General features: G+C 43.1%; 1 protein-coding gene across 3 annotated transcripts in view; it reads right to left on the reverse strand.

The window, feature by feature from the left end:
• NKAIN4 (sodium/potassium transporting ATPase interacting 4) overlaps positions 1-14,207 on the reverse strand; it is a 72,716-nt gene that overhangs the window by 35,003 nt on the left and 23,506 nt on the right. For all 3 annotated transcript variants that reach the window (XM_025201751.1, XM_025201749.1, XM_025201750.1), the window contains exon 2: positions 1,266-1,403. In XM_025201751.1, coding sequence (XP_025057536.1) covers positions 1,266-1,403 — 138 coding nt within the window. The remainder of the gene's footprint in view (positions 1-1,265; positions 1,404-14,207) is intronic.

Genomic DNA, 14,207 nt, shown 5'->3' on the forward strand with positions numbered 1-14,207 from the left:
CTGATTTACTAGCATAGTTAATGCAGCATGGGATATGGAAGATCTACCTCCAACTCTGCCACCCCTTTGCTATATAAATCTGGGAGGAGTCCCTTAACTGCTTGATACCAGTTTTCCTCTTCTGTACAGTGTGGATATACTACGTGCCTAGAGCTGAGACGTACTACAGGGAACGGCTGTTAGCACTGATAACTTTATCAACAATCATAATGGGTCTTCCTAAAGAGGTCTTTTACTGTTGCTGTCTCATCGTAGCATGCTGCGTTTGAACAAGATTTATGCAAAAGATGAACGCACAAAAAAAAATAGTGCAAGCACTATTATAGTCCAGGCCAAGCGTGACACGTGGATCTACAATCACAGCCAACCCAGAGCATTCAGACTTCCTTACAGCAGAGGGAGATTGAAAAAAAAATGAAAATGGAGAAAAAGACAGCTCAGGGGAGTAATAATAGAAAATTGGATAAAATGAGGTCTGTACTGGTCAAATCCAACCTGGTTCAATACAGCTGACAGACTGTCATCATCTGAGAGCCTTTGTGAATTGATGGATGGGTCCTGTGCAATTGGGAGTTGATTCCTAGCTCATGCACTTGATTCCAGCTAGCTGTTAGCAGGCTCAGCAGGGAGGCTATGGGGAACAGCCCAGTCTCTCCCCTCCAGATGTTGAGGTTTGCACTACTGCTGCCAAAACTCTACCAAGTGTGGAGATAAATAGCAGACTTCAAACACTGAGGCTGTCATTCTGGCATCTTTCACCAGAACTAAAAGTTGGAGGTTAAGTTTCATGTCCTTGAAACTTGAACATTTCCTTAGAGAGAAAAGATATTATGGTTAAGATACTGCATCGGGATGCAGGAGACCGGGTTCAGATGTCAGCGCTCTCACTCCCCATTGCTATGTGACATTAGTTACTTAATTATTCCATGCTGTAATTTTCTCCTCTGTAAAATGGAGATAATAGAATTTCCTTTCTCCAACCCCTTTGTGTGTTGATATGGTTAACTCTTTGAAGAAGGAATTGTTGCTCATTATATATTTGTATGGTGGGACTCCAGTCTCAGTTTTGGCCACTAGATAATACTGTAGTACAAATAATAACTATAATCTCATTTCCTCTGAAACTACTGAGTAAATGTTATGAAAAAGTAAAACAAATCTTTAAAAATAGCCCAGCCAGCTACATGTAAATAATATTGGTGCATGAAGAGACTATGAACCCCATCCTGGGTAACTATAGAAGAAAAAACTTGAATAATACTTACCACCACTATGTAGCGTGGCCTGTACTGGATAGTACCGAAGAGGCCAAGGATAACAATGATGATGTGGAGAAAATTGGCTAGAATAGGAGCCCATTGATATCCCAGGAAATCAAATACTTGTCTCTCTAATGCAGCAAGCTGGAAGAGAGGAATTATAATTTTAAGACTTATTACAAGGCTCGCAATGTTTAAGCTCACTTCATCAGCTCAAATGTCTCTGCTGTTGCTAGTATCAGTTCATCACTAGGAGTGTATATCAAATTTAGGCACATCCATTTGCATTGCATAGACCCCCCAAGCCATCCCGCCCCCTCAGAAAACACTACCTCCAACAGAAAGATCCTGCAAACACGTCAGTTTTCCAGGAGAAGCATGATGCGGCAGTGTTAATCAAAATGAGATCTTTTTGTTGCTGATAAAATATATTAATGTTAGAGCTTTACGTCCATATTTTTTTCAGGAGGCCGCATTCAAAAATACACGCACATTTGTGCCGGATGGAATAAATGATTGCACCTAGACTTCTAAATGGCCATTTAAGCACTGAATTGCTGCAATGGTACACACAACTGTGTTTGCAAGTTAGATGTGAGGTTTCACACCAACCTTCAACATCCCACTAGGCCTTAAAATAAAATATTCATGGGCCAAACAACAGGATGGGGGGTAGGACAGTGCCTCACCCATCTTCCTGGAACCGACTTTTTCATAAGAAGCATTTTTCCATCTCAAATATATGTGCCAAACCTGCCATGAGCATCAAATCTTTCAGTGAGCAGGGAGATAAGGCAGAGTTAACCACATTTCCCTTACAGCATGAGAATTCAAAACATACTAATTAGCATACTAATTAATTGCATTAGCACAACTCGTTTATTTTTGCCTTAAAAAATGCAATAAAAACTTACCAGCAATAGCTAATATTAACTTTAGCATAATAGCTACTTTTACCCAGGGGCATCGTACAAGTGCAGAGGATAGATCTGAACATCCAAAGGACCTTTGGTTTTCTATTAGGATATATAGTGCATACCCTAAATACTTCCGGTGGATGATCTTAGTCTACTTAGAGCTGTTACATCTCAAATGAGGCATCTTTCTCTAGGTCTGCCCTGTATGCTTAGCAGAAGAGTTTTTGCAGTGGCTTAAAGCATTCAAAGATGCTCCCTGTATCCTTCTGAGCTAGTCCCATGCCCCGGGGAAGCAACATGAGGAAGAATGCCTCTGCTATCAGATGGCTGCTATTCCTCCTCCTCTTCCCCGGGTGACAGAGTAGGGAAATCACCTTCATGCTTCCCTTTGGCTGGGACTATGTCAGAAATGGAAGTATATCCAAAAAGAAAGTGTGCGCAGCTATAATGCCAGTGGACTTCGTTCTCTTTGCAGAAACCACTGGCTTGGAAAACTGAAGGGAGTTCAGCCAAATCTATACTTTAAAGAGGTAAACAGGTTTCTAGTTAAAGGGGATCAAAAAAGTGTTGCTGCTAAGCTGTTTGTCCTTAGTGACTGCTATCTGCACCAGAGAGGAGGTGTAGGGATAGGGGGAGGGGAAGGCAGCCTCCAAATCGAACTGTATTCTCCAAAACAAGTTAATCCTCCATTTGAAGTAACACACTCTCATATTTTGATCTATATGAACAGAGGGGAAGCTGCTGCAGAACGTGTTACAGGGTACAAGCAGCATCTGGGCCTTTGAAATGGGAACGGGGAGAATATTACCCATTTCACAGTTCAATTTGGAATCCTTCCCAGAGCGCAAAAGATTTTCTGTATCTCAACAGAACCAGCAGTAATAGGTTAAATGCTTAATCTTTTCGTAGGGGATTAACGCACATACCATAATGACATGTAGCAATCCTGAATCCTGATTGGCTGGCCACAGGTCACTTGACTGTGACTGCTTCATCCAATCAGGCATTTAATTGGCTTGCTGTGTTACATTTGCACCCAAATAGGACCACAGAGAGACAGCCCCACAGTATAGCATTAAGTCCGTTATCCAAGGAGACACAATGGGTTGTATGGTGTGAAGAGATAACGCCCCACTGCAGCTGTATGAAGATGAAACATTCAGCGACGCCTCTTGCCTCCAGCCCCAGAAAGGAATGGGTAGATCTCTATCTTAGCCAGCAGGGCTTTATTGCCATTAATGATGGCTCTATATTGTTAAAATCATATGTTGCCAGTTCAAAGAAGTGCTGCTTGTTCGTAAAAGAACCTCTGCTGACGGGGCTCATGTGACACTAACAGGACTTCAACATCTCCTAGCAATGACTTCTGTTGGGTACTTTGATTCACAGGGGCCAGGAACAATGAACTCTCTGTTGCCTGTATCAAACAAATTATCTCAATGGTTTAGGTTAGATTTACAGTTGCGTGGAAGAACAGAGCTGTGTCCAAGACACTGTCTGCATGAGCTGTAGCATCAAAATTGTCTGCTGCAGAAAAGACACAGCATGGTAGGCAAGGGGGAAGGGGCAGAGTGTCTAGGGTGTTATGTGCTGGCAACTCTGAGCAGCTGCAATGTCCCATCAGGACTGATGCAGCCCCAGCAAACTTGAAATAGCAAAGGTACCTTTTCTCTGTCCCTGGGCTGCTGTTGGCATCAGTTCAGGTATTTGCCAGTAGTATCTATGGGAAATCCTGCTCATGCAAACAGACATGCAGTTGCAGTGCATAAAAGGGGAACAATCGTGGTGTGTACATAGGTCCTATAGGTCAATTCAGGTAGTCTGCACTCATTGAATGTTGAGGTCCCTATCCAGGCAGGCTTTCTTCCTGTGATCTTAGGAGTTATATCCTGTTTCATACACCCCTTTCCCAGACTGCTCTCTCCTTTCCCCACTCTGTTACCTTCCTCCCTGGCTCTTCCTTTGGGATCTGCACTTTAATAATAATCTTTGAGAACTTTCAGTCCATTTAATTTGGTTTTTTTCTTTTCTGTTTTTTAATTCTCCTCTCTTGATCCCCACGATGGATGATAGTTTCTTTAGCCAATTTCTTTTGGCCCTTTCTGCCTATTTAAGAAGCATTTCATGGTCCTAGGAGTGGGCATAACAGACTACAGTATGAGCAGGGGACAGGTGAATGAGTTCTGCTCTCTCGTGACAATAATAACAGTGAGTATTAGGTAAGTTACTTCATTCCTGTGGCTCTTTCCTTCTCAATAAATATTCTGTATGGCCACTTCAGATGAAAGACTCCATGTGGTGTCAATGCAAAGTGTTACTGTTATTGTTAATATTGTTCAATCAGTAAGTATTTATGCTGCAATACAGCTGAATGAAATGAATCCCCAAGCAACATCAGGGATGTCTCTTAATCTTACCCAAGGATTTTGGACAAGTAACAAAATATTTGCTTAGAACAGAATAGATAAGCAGCCATGTAATTCACTGGACTACAACTGTGTGTGAAGGGTACAACCATTAAACTCTGCCAAGGTTAGTAGATAAACTGAGCTAAGCTTGTGTAAATCTGGACTCAATATGTGGTTGGGCAACAAGGCATGAAAACAGGAAAATGGAACTACATCCATTAGCATCCCGTGATGAGTCCGTGAGCTCGGCCAGCAACTAGCAGTGGGGGGAAAGAGGTATGGAGCTATGCGTGTGCACATGTGGACACCTCCTTCCCCGCATCCAGCCTTTGTATAGAACCTATTCCAAATTTGTGCCTAAGAGTACTAGCTCTTATGGAAAACTCCTCTGGAATAAGGGAAACGTAGTCTTTCTATTCAACATTAACCCATCTGATTGGGTTAGAGCAGGGGTGGGCAATTATTTTGGGTGGAGGGCCGCTTACTGAGTTTTGGCAAACCACTGAGGGCCACATGACAGGCAGCCAGGGGCAGATAAATATTAATTTTCTAAAATTTTTAGGGGTCCCGTGAGCCAGATAGAATGGCCTGGCGGGCCGCATCCGGCCCACGGGCCACATTTTGCCCACCCCTGGGCTAAAGACGATTTAATCCTAGCGCCCTATAAAATAGCTAATAAGATTCCTTTAGAGACATTCATTTCATTATATTCTGAGGAACAATTTTAAATGGAAACTATACAGAGCTGCATGTTTTCCATTCCTTTCAAATTTGATAGGACCTTTCCATCACAGAGGGAAGAATCTTACTTTCCAAGAGTATTTCCGTTATGAAAAGGCCTGCTTTCCCCCTTCTTAGTTCTCTAGCCCATAAACCATTCTTCCTTTCATTTTCTGAATATTAAATGAAAAAGAAAAAGCTGTTTCCTTCAACTGATTTGTTACAGTGCTAAAATCTGAACAGTTGTTATTGACCTTCCTCTTATGAAATAAGCCACTGTTCTGCTGACGTGAGTGAAACTGGAGGAGCAATAATCATGTGAAGTATTTGTTAGGCAAATGAAACCAGCCACAAAACTCTCTTTTGGGCCATACTTCATTTATACAGCTGGTAGCGATAGGGAAGGCAGTATAAGATGTCTAATTTGTATGAATTAAGGTCAATCATACAACTTGCATGTAGCAAGCTTCCTCTTCCCAAGTTGCGAGCAGGAGCCTCCACAATATGGAGATGCCGATCATCCAGTGGTACTGAAGTGTTACTAGAGAAGGGTGTTGTAGCTAAGGTGAAGGATGACCCTCGTCAAATAAAGCTGGATGAAAAATAGAAAAAATAATTTTTGCAAAAGTGTCTCAAAGTGTTGAACTTCTCATTGCCAAGGGTTAAAAACGCAATAATTTTTAATTCTTGGAAAATTTTGGTAGCAATTCTTTTCCTGGGAGCGAGGTCATCTTTTCATTTCCTCTTTTTCTACTTACTGAAATAAACCAGGCAATATTCATTGTTTGAGCATTTCTTTTAAGGTTCTTGGTTTTATTTCTTTTTAGTTTTTCTGTTGCTATTTCTATCTGATGGAAAGCCAAGGAAGTTTGAAAGAGTTTCAGAATAGACAACAGAAGCAATGTACGGTGGTGGTTGCGGGGTGGGAAATCCTGAAACCCCTGAAATCAGGGTATCCTTCATGATGTTACAACTTATGGCAAAAAATAAAGAAAAGTGGTGGCAGAGAGGGGCAAAAATTTAAACAACAAAACCCCCAGCATTTTGCCATTTCCAGGGTTGTACTTAAAAAAGCAGAAAATCTGGGGCAACCCCCGCCCCACCCAAAAAAGCAGCTTTTTATGAAAGTGATTTGCTCAGACAAGGGGATATTCTTGTCAAAAAAAGTTTTAGAGAAAAAATGTTGATGAGCTCTATGTGTCGCCCTTTCCAAGAAGAGGCCCATCTGTGTGCCAGTCTCATTAGTGTCACAGCTGACTGTATGGGGGGGTGGGGAGCCCACCCCAAAGATTGACACACATTTGTATAATGGAGAAATGCCTGAACAGCCATGGGACCATCTGACCCAGATCCTTAGGGATTTGAAAAAAAAATGAGAGCATTGAACAAAAGTGTATGAGCGAGGGCACAGAACAACTGGACTTTGCTCACATACTTCTAGGGTCCAGGTGTTTATACTTGAAGGTTTTTCCCCCCATCTATATGCTCCTCTTTGTGTGATTTTCCCCTTCGGACTCTGCTTTTCTTAGCTTTTGAACAGACCGGGAGGCTCCTGCTCAATCGGGTTTCTCTCAGCTCTGAAGCCACCGCAGAATACCCCCAGTCCTAGCTCCCGACTCCCCTCGCCCATGCTTTGACCTCGTGGGAGTCCTACCCTGATGAGCCCCATCTCACCCAGCCCCAAAAGCAAGGGTCTTGCTAAGGGAGGAGCCTAATGGATAGGTCAGAGGTCGCCTGCAATCCTTAAACTCCACATCACTTGTATCCTGCTATGAAGGCCATGTTAGCAATTAGATTGATCCATGCTAATTTATTTAGCTTTTAAACCCCCCTAATCTTATTTGCTTCAGGTCTCTGTCTTTCGCTGCATTTCAGAAGTCACTTGGAAAAAAATTAAAACGAAGAAATGATCGGCATCTGGAAGATGCTGAACTGATTGTGCCAGGGGAGGACAGAAGGACCCAGGATTTAGGTATATGGCATTTTATGCAGGTATAGTTTGACACGTGTGTACCCCCACCCTGCACCCGCAGATCAGGAAAGCTGATCTCACATATTTTAAGCTCACCTTTAACAAGTAAATATGTCTATGTTCGGTTTTGTTTTTTTAATTTTTGGTACTGAAATAAGAGCTGCAACAACTGAGGAAGAGGAGCAGATGGGAAGGAGCAGTCTGGCCCCTTTCAGCCAGCTAAAACCTGCCCAGGATCCCCGAGGAACTGTGTGCCTACAGTTTAAAATAGACTGTGTTTTTGACTTGAGAAATACTCTGTCTTTGGTCTAACTTGGGAGAGATCCAGTCAGAGCCACTTATTCAATCACCCCCTCATTTCTAGGACTTATTTCCAGGGCCATCTGGCCAATTCCTGATTCACTCATATGGCTTTTGGTTTTATGCCAACCGGCTTCAGTTTTTATGAGACTGTTCATTGCTTTGACCATCGTTGCAAGCCTCAACCAACTTGCGAGCTGCAAGAACGCCCGTAGAAGGAGGCCTTCGGTAGGACCCCGAGATTGCAGTTCCTAGGCAAAATGTTCATGAACCTCGTGGTGGGGAGGGGAGAGAGGAGAAGTCTATGTTTTTGGCCTAGAAAAGGTTGCAAAGCCAATCTCTGTGCAATGTTCGGGCAGCTCCGATGATATTGTGCCTTTCCTTAAAGTTCCAGCTCCTGGAGTCTTGTGATTATGAGAAAATTCCAGTTTATATTTTTAAAAATGGGGCTTTGAGCCCTAGAAGTTGAAAAAAAAAAAGAGGCTAAAAACATAAGACTTGGTACATAAAGACATAATGTCAGAAATAAAAAAAAAACCCCAACCCAAATATTATTTTCAAAAGTATGTTGATGGTTAAAACACTGATTTTTAGAGCCTGGCTTACCATTCAGGTTTGGCAATACTGGCCATCTGTTTCGCAGCTAGAATGATAGCTGTGTATCTTGGGGTTTTTTTACCTCCTTCTCTTTGAAACTGTTGAAAACAACTCTAAACCTAAATAATTCATGCCAAGCCTAAGCAGGGCGGGGAAAAAAAATCCATTATTAGCGAGCAGAAAATTGCGCTCCATTTGTCTAGAGGTGGCTTGCAGTGGGGACAAGGTGGATTCTGCGGATAATGGGGTTATTCGTTTAAACTATACATCTGCTCTCTTCCTCAGTACATTTGTCTTCACACATTAAAAAAAAACCCAACTCATTAATTAATTTTATTAGAAAAAGAATAGGTTTTTTTTTTTCCACTGACCACTTTACATGGTGAGAGCTCAATCCTGTCAGGTGCTAAGCTTCCCAAGTCAGCATTTTGCAGGCAAATATGCAACTACATTCATGAAATCCCATTTTTCTTCAACTAAGTGTTGTCAAGGAAACCTTCCTTGGGGCCTTGTGATCCAGAGCTCCTTTCCCGGCATCCCTCCCGGAGCCACGGAGGTCAAGAGACTAATTGAACGGGAGCTTTCTGTTTGTCACTTTGTCTCCAAGATGTGTTTGGTCAGCATAGCCATTTAATAAAATAAACACCATTCTTTATTAAGTTTGGTCTGTTCGCTCCCATGGAGCTGTTTATCCACCTCGGGATCATTACACCCTGGCTCATACAAGTATTAAAGGGGCCTGGAGGGGTTCAGCTCAAATGTCATATCTTAAGTCTTCTAATTATGAATGCTGCCAAACTAAGTCTGGGTCATGCTAGGGGCTCGAAAGGGCAAGTAGCTGCAACTAAGCAACCATCTATTAAACAATTGTGTATGCATTTTCCACACCCTATTCATTCCTTTTGCTCTGATTCAGCTCTGCTAAGGGTCTTCCACACACGGGATGGTGCTTCCAGTTGACAGCCCCACGATCATCCTAAGGCCTCATCCCTGTGCGGTGTGCCGCTGGCCCCGTCCAGAAAACAATCCAGAAAGTAAGGATGTGTTTGCATGCAGTACAGTATTCAGCCCCACATGTCTGTGCTGTCACCGGTGTGCTGCGCTCAACCCTTGGTAGACATACGAGACGAAGCTGGAACTCAAGTTTGGTGGAATCCCAATTTTTTGTGCTTCGATCGTAACTCATTCAACCTCTTGCTTCAGAAAGACTGATTTTGTGTGTCATGACACTGAATCTACCATGTTTTAGCTGAGGATATAGCTGTTACACAAACACCAGTACACACAGAGCATATCAACTGGGAAGGGGCTTGGTTGCAGTTACCAATTTTAGGGTGAATATAGGGTCTGTGAACATACAGGCCTGAAAGGGCAACCTAGAGAAAGGCAGACACTGTATAAGCTGCTCCCATTTAGGAGGAACGTACGTAGCTTAGCTTTGGTTCACAAATGCTCGTATAGCTATGACGGTGCCGTGTTTCAATAAAACGGAGGGTATATCTCCATTAATATTTAGGGCCAACCCTGAGGGTTGCCCTTAAGTAACTGAGCCACAAGTCACCTCTTCCTGACTATATTTTACTTTGCAGTTGCTGCATGCTGTACTTCCTATTACTTGAGAGAAAAACCCTTCTAGGAATCAGTTTGCCGTCTTCTCTTCTCTTCTCGGCTCTTATCTGGGGCAGTAGAGATAGAAACTGGAGTGCAGAGGTGCTGGAAATAATGTATAGGAATTTTGGGATTGCTTCTGGAGGATTTCCTGGTGGCCTCTAGCAACCAGTGAATTGCAAACACCCTGCAGGAAGGGTTGAGCCAGGAGGCAAGTAGGGGCAGCTTTGACCTCATGCCTTGAAGCTCAATAGATTTTCCAGCCTTGGGTTGCATTTCCCTTTGGGGTCAAGCTAAGGGATTTTCAGTGTAGATGGCTGCCTGGTTTGAGTCTAAGACCAGCCAAAAGCTAAACCCTAACAAGCTTGTAGACACATTCAGAGACTGGTGTTATCCCAAATTAATTCACCAGTGGTTTTGCAAGGCAGACAAAAAAAATCCACTGGTAAGGTTGCCCAACTTATTAGTGACACAAATCCATATGTGAACCCAGCTTTCTGGAATTTAATGTATTTAACCCATTGTGCCAACTAGCTCCCAAATATCTTCCCTGCCCTGAAGGTCAAAGTCTTATCAACACCCTTGTGACAGACAGAATAGCCACTAAAGTGAAAAAGATACAACTGTTCTTGTACCAGGGCAAAAAGCAAAATAGGTTTCTTTGGTTTGTGAGAGCTACACAAGTTGCACGAGATGCAATCCCTGGCCTTAACAGATAGCTGTATGCATTAGGAGTATGTTCCTTAATATAAAGGACCAACAGTGGCACAGGTCTGATTGTTGAATCAAGTATATTAATGATATGCCATGGACTTCCCAGACATTTCCTCAGGGAGAATTGCTCCTGTTTGAGGCCATCTGAACATGAGGCAGAGCCGTGCCACAATATCTTGCAGGAATTTAATTTTCTAATTGGAAAAAATAATTTCCCATGAAGAGAGCATTACAGCCTTACCCTCACTCATCCGGAAAGACTACAAAAGGGTTTTTCTTTATTGCTTTGCAAGAGAAGGGGGTTGAAAGAACATGCAACAGTTCTAAAGCAAGCTTTGACAGTGGTCTTGGGCTAGTCGTTATGAAATTATCTACGCAAGACTAATCTGTCTCAGGGACTATTTGTATCATGCTTTTATATATACACAATGCCCTGAATGGGATATGGTTTTGGAGACTAAACCTAGGACCTATGGAAACCAGGAACTACATATGTTTGAGCTGAAAGAACCAACTTGGGGCTGCAGCAGACTTGTGGTTATAGCATGCAAACATACCTCTAACTTCCTATTTAAGCATTTTTTGAGCTAACTGTTGCTACCATTACCATTTTTATAGGTACTAACTATTATCATTTAAAGAACAGCGGCCACAAAATCAAACTTCAATTAAAAAAAGAAAGCTGTGACAAACATGAACACTTTAACTAAAAACTCCTAGCAAAGAGATCTTTTTTTATCGTGCTCAGGTCAGGTCTTTGTCATGGTTCAATGGGGCAGCTTTCTAACACAGATGAGTTAGGGAGAGAAAAAAACTACTTAATTTGGGAAAGTTGCACTATTGATACCCAGCACTCATCCCAGCACTTCTCTATCATGGAGAACAGAGTGAGAAACCGTCCTCTGGTGCAAATCTCACCCTGCAAACTAGACCCGAGAAGTCTCTTGGTGAATCTCCTATTACACTGAGTGAATAGACAAGTGTGCCACTCGAACAGTTTGGATCCGACTGTAATTCTTGGGGGTCTCGATCATGATACGATTCACATACAGTTGAAGCAAGGGGGTGTCTTGCTCTTTGTTAAGACCAGGACTGAGCAGACATGCTGTACTCCCCTCATTTAGAGTCCTTGAATACAAAGTTGAGCAAAGTTTTCACTTTAATCCAATACCAGTGGACTTGCTTGATGTGCACAAGCTGCTTCTCCACGCTCTTAGGGTGCCAGGAACTGAAACTAAATGCACTCAACCAAATGCCAAGGCACGGGGAGCCCCTCCAGCACTTCCATAAAGCAAGAATTACAAGCTCACAGCAGTTTTTGAAAGATTCACAAATTAAAACAGGACAGATTTGGCAAATTTGACAAAGGGCAATTCAGATTCATGTTGGCAGTACTTTTGCAAGCTTTGCAGGGGAGTCTTTGAAAAGCTCCACATTGTCAGCTTAGACATTGTCATGTCCCCCGTAGTCCAGTACATTTGAGGTTACTTTCCCAAGAAATGAAAAACAAAAAAACCCCACTGAATGCTACCTTAGATCAGCCTGGATTTGTAAGTCCCACAATAATAAAGAATCCCCCCAGAGATATACTAAGCTCTTGTTAAATATACAGCCAGTCAGAATATTGCTCTGTCACCATCACAGATTCATAAAGCTTTTTCAAATTGGAAAGCTTCATTAAAACAAACCAGCAATTAAATGCCTTTTTTTGTCATACCCTTTCAAGTGCAGCTATTGTGCCAATTATTTTAATTGGGCTTATAGCTTTCAGGCTACCTGTGCAACTAAACAGGAAGCATAGCTGATCTGTATTAGCACATGATTCATAAAGTATGATGACTGTCTGCCTGGAGTAAAACAGAGATCAGGGACATGTTCTCAATGAACGCAACAATGCTTTTGATAACAGGAACAAATGGTCCAGAATGGACCTTTAATATTCACTAATAAGGTTTCAGCCTTGTGAGGGAGGTCTGCATAATAGAGCTATTTAGCACTGGTTAGGAACTCAAAGGCTTCTCACATCATAACTTTCAATGTTCATTTTGAAGGCAGGAAGGAGGAAACAGCTTTTCAAGCTGGAAACGGATTTACTCGATTTTGTCTAAACCAGCGGTTCTCAACCAGGGTGTCCCAAGGCGTAAGGAAAAAAAAAAAAAAAAAAAAAAATCAGATGAGCACAGGCTCAGGCTCGTCCCTTCCTGGCTGTTCCCCTGCCCCCCCTGCCCCTTTGCAAAGAGGTAAGCACCGCAATAAAATAAGTTAATTTTTTTAACGGGATGCTGCTCAATTCACACACGTTATTGAGTCTAATGAAGGGTGCCTCGTGTCCAAAAAGGGTGAGAATCACTGGTCTAGACATGCAGCTCACCCCCTCCTCATGTTCTGCCATCTAAATGCCCCCACGGCGCTTGCAGTGAGAAACTGCAGCATGTGCATCCTGCCCATCAGGGGCCTCACGTGTCCGTCATTTCCACCCAGACAGGATGCACAGGCTACTTTGCTTGGTTAGCAATATCACGTTGCTTGAATATTCTTCCCGAGCAGATGACAGGGGTGATAATCCCTTGTAACACTCATTAATCATGCATTCCCCTGGGATTTTGGCATGCAGGCTAATGCAGTCCCCTGTGCATTTCACAGGATGGTCTGCATGAACCTGAGCAAGCAGCCCCTGCCTACATCTGTCATGCTAACCTCATGCCTAGTCATGCTAACACACCCCCTTTCTATATCCACCTTATACTTCCTAGGTTCGAAACATCCATGTTCAGACTCAGGAGGGCCTACTATATGGAAAAATCATTACAAGCATATTTTTCCAAACTTTGGAGTAACACGACGATACACCGATCTTGGGGAGACTCTCCTTCTACCACCCTAATGATCCTCTCCCTCATCGGTGCAGTAACTACTCTGAACTCAAAGTGGCATCCTTCATCGAGGGATCTCACTGCACTTAAAATGGATCAAATTCACCCAGGCTTGTGCAGCTTGCCAATGAAGGCAGCCCCTGGGGTGGGATTGGCCCCCAAGAGAAAAGGTCACCAGTTGTGCCCTCCAGGGGAAAACCCATCAGGTTGAGGGCAGCAGCTTGATCTTCTGCCCAATGCTTTCCAGGAAACTCTTCATCAAAGCCTGCATTTGCAACAACTTGGATCGCTGCAGCAGTGACTACCACAGACACATCCATGCCCCAAAGCACGCACTATTGCTGTCTGCATGTGACTGAGGCTGGAAATATCTTGTCCTGCCACGACTTCCTTCTACTGGAGCCTTTTTCCTCGAATATGGAACACCTTTGCCTATGGTAGCCAGGACTTTATTGATCCATCTTATTGCTATGGGGGCCCTGGGAAATGCTGGGCGACTGAAAGCTGCCAAAATGAGTCTAGCTCAACAGTTGCATTTCTGGACTGTAAAGTGACTTGCAGTTTCCTGAGAGACTATGTCTCTGTTCATTTTGCCTAGGACTGAGGGCAAGGTTATCCTTCAGCAGATAACCACATGCACTACTGCTTGTGATGGACTTTGCTATGCTCGGATACAAGGTTGGGGTGTGACCAGTCATTTATGCAAGCCCTAGGTTTTTGATTGCACTGTGTAGCATACCCTCTCCTCTTTACTCAAGCTCCACCATCTGACTTGCAGAGTTGATGGCCCCATCCTACTCTGGAAGTAAATGGCAGCTCCCACCTCTGACTCCAGCAGG

This window comes from Alligator sinensis, unplaced genomic scaffold (genome assembly GCF_000455745.1).
Source record: "Alligator sinensis unplaced genomic scaffold, ASM45574v1 scaffold752_1, whole genome shotgun sequence".
In the NCBI taxonomy this organism is placed as follows: Eukaryota; Metazoa; Chordata; order Crocodylia; family Alligatoridae; genus Alligator; species Alligator sinensis.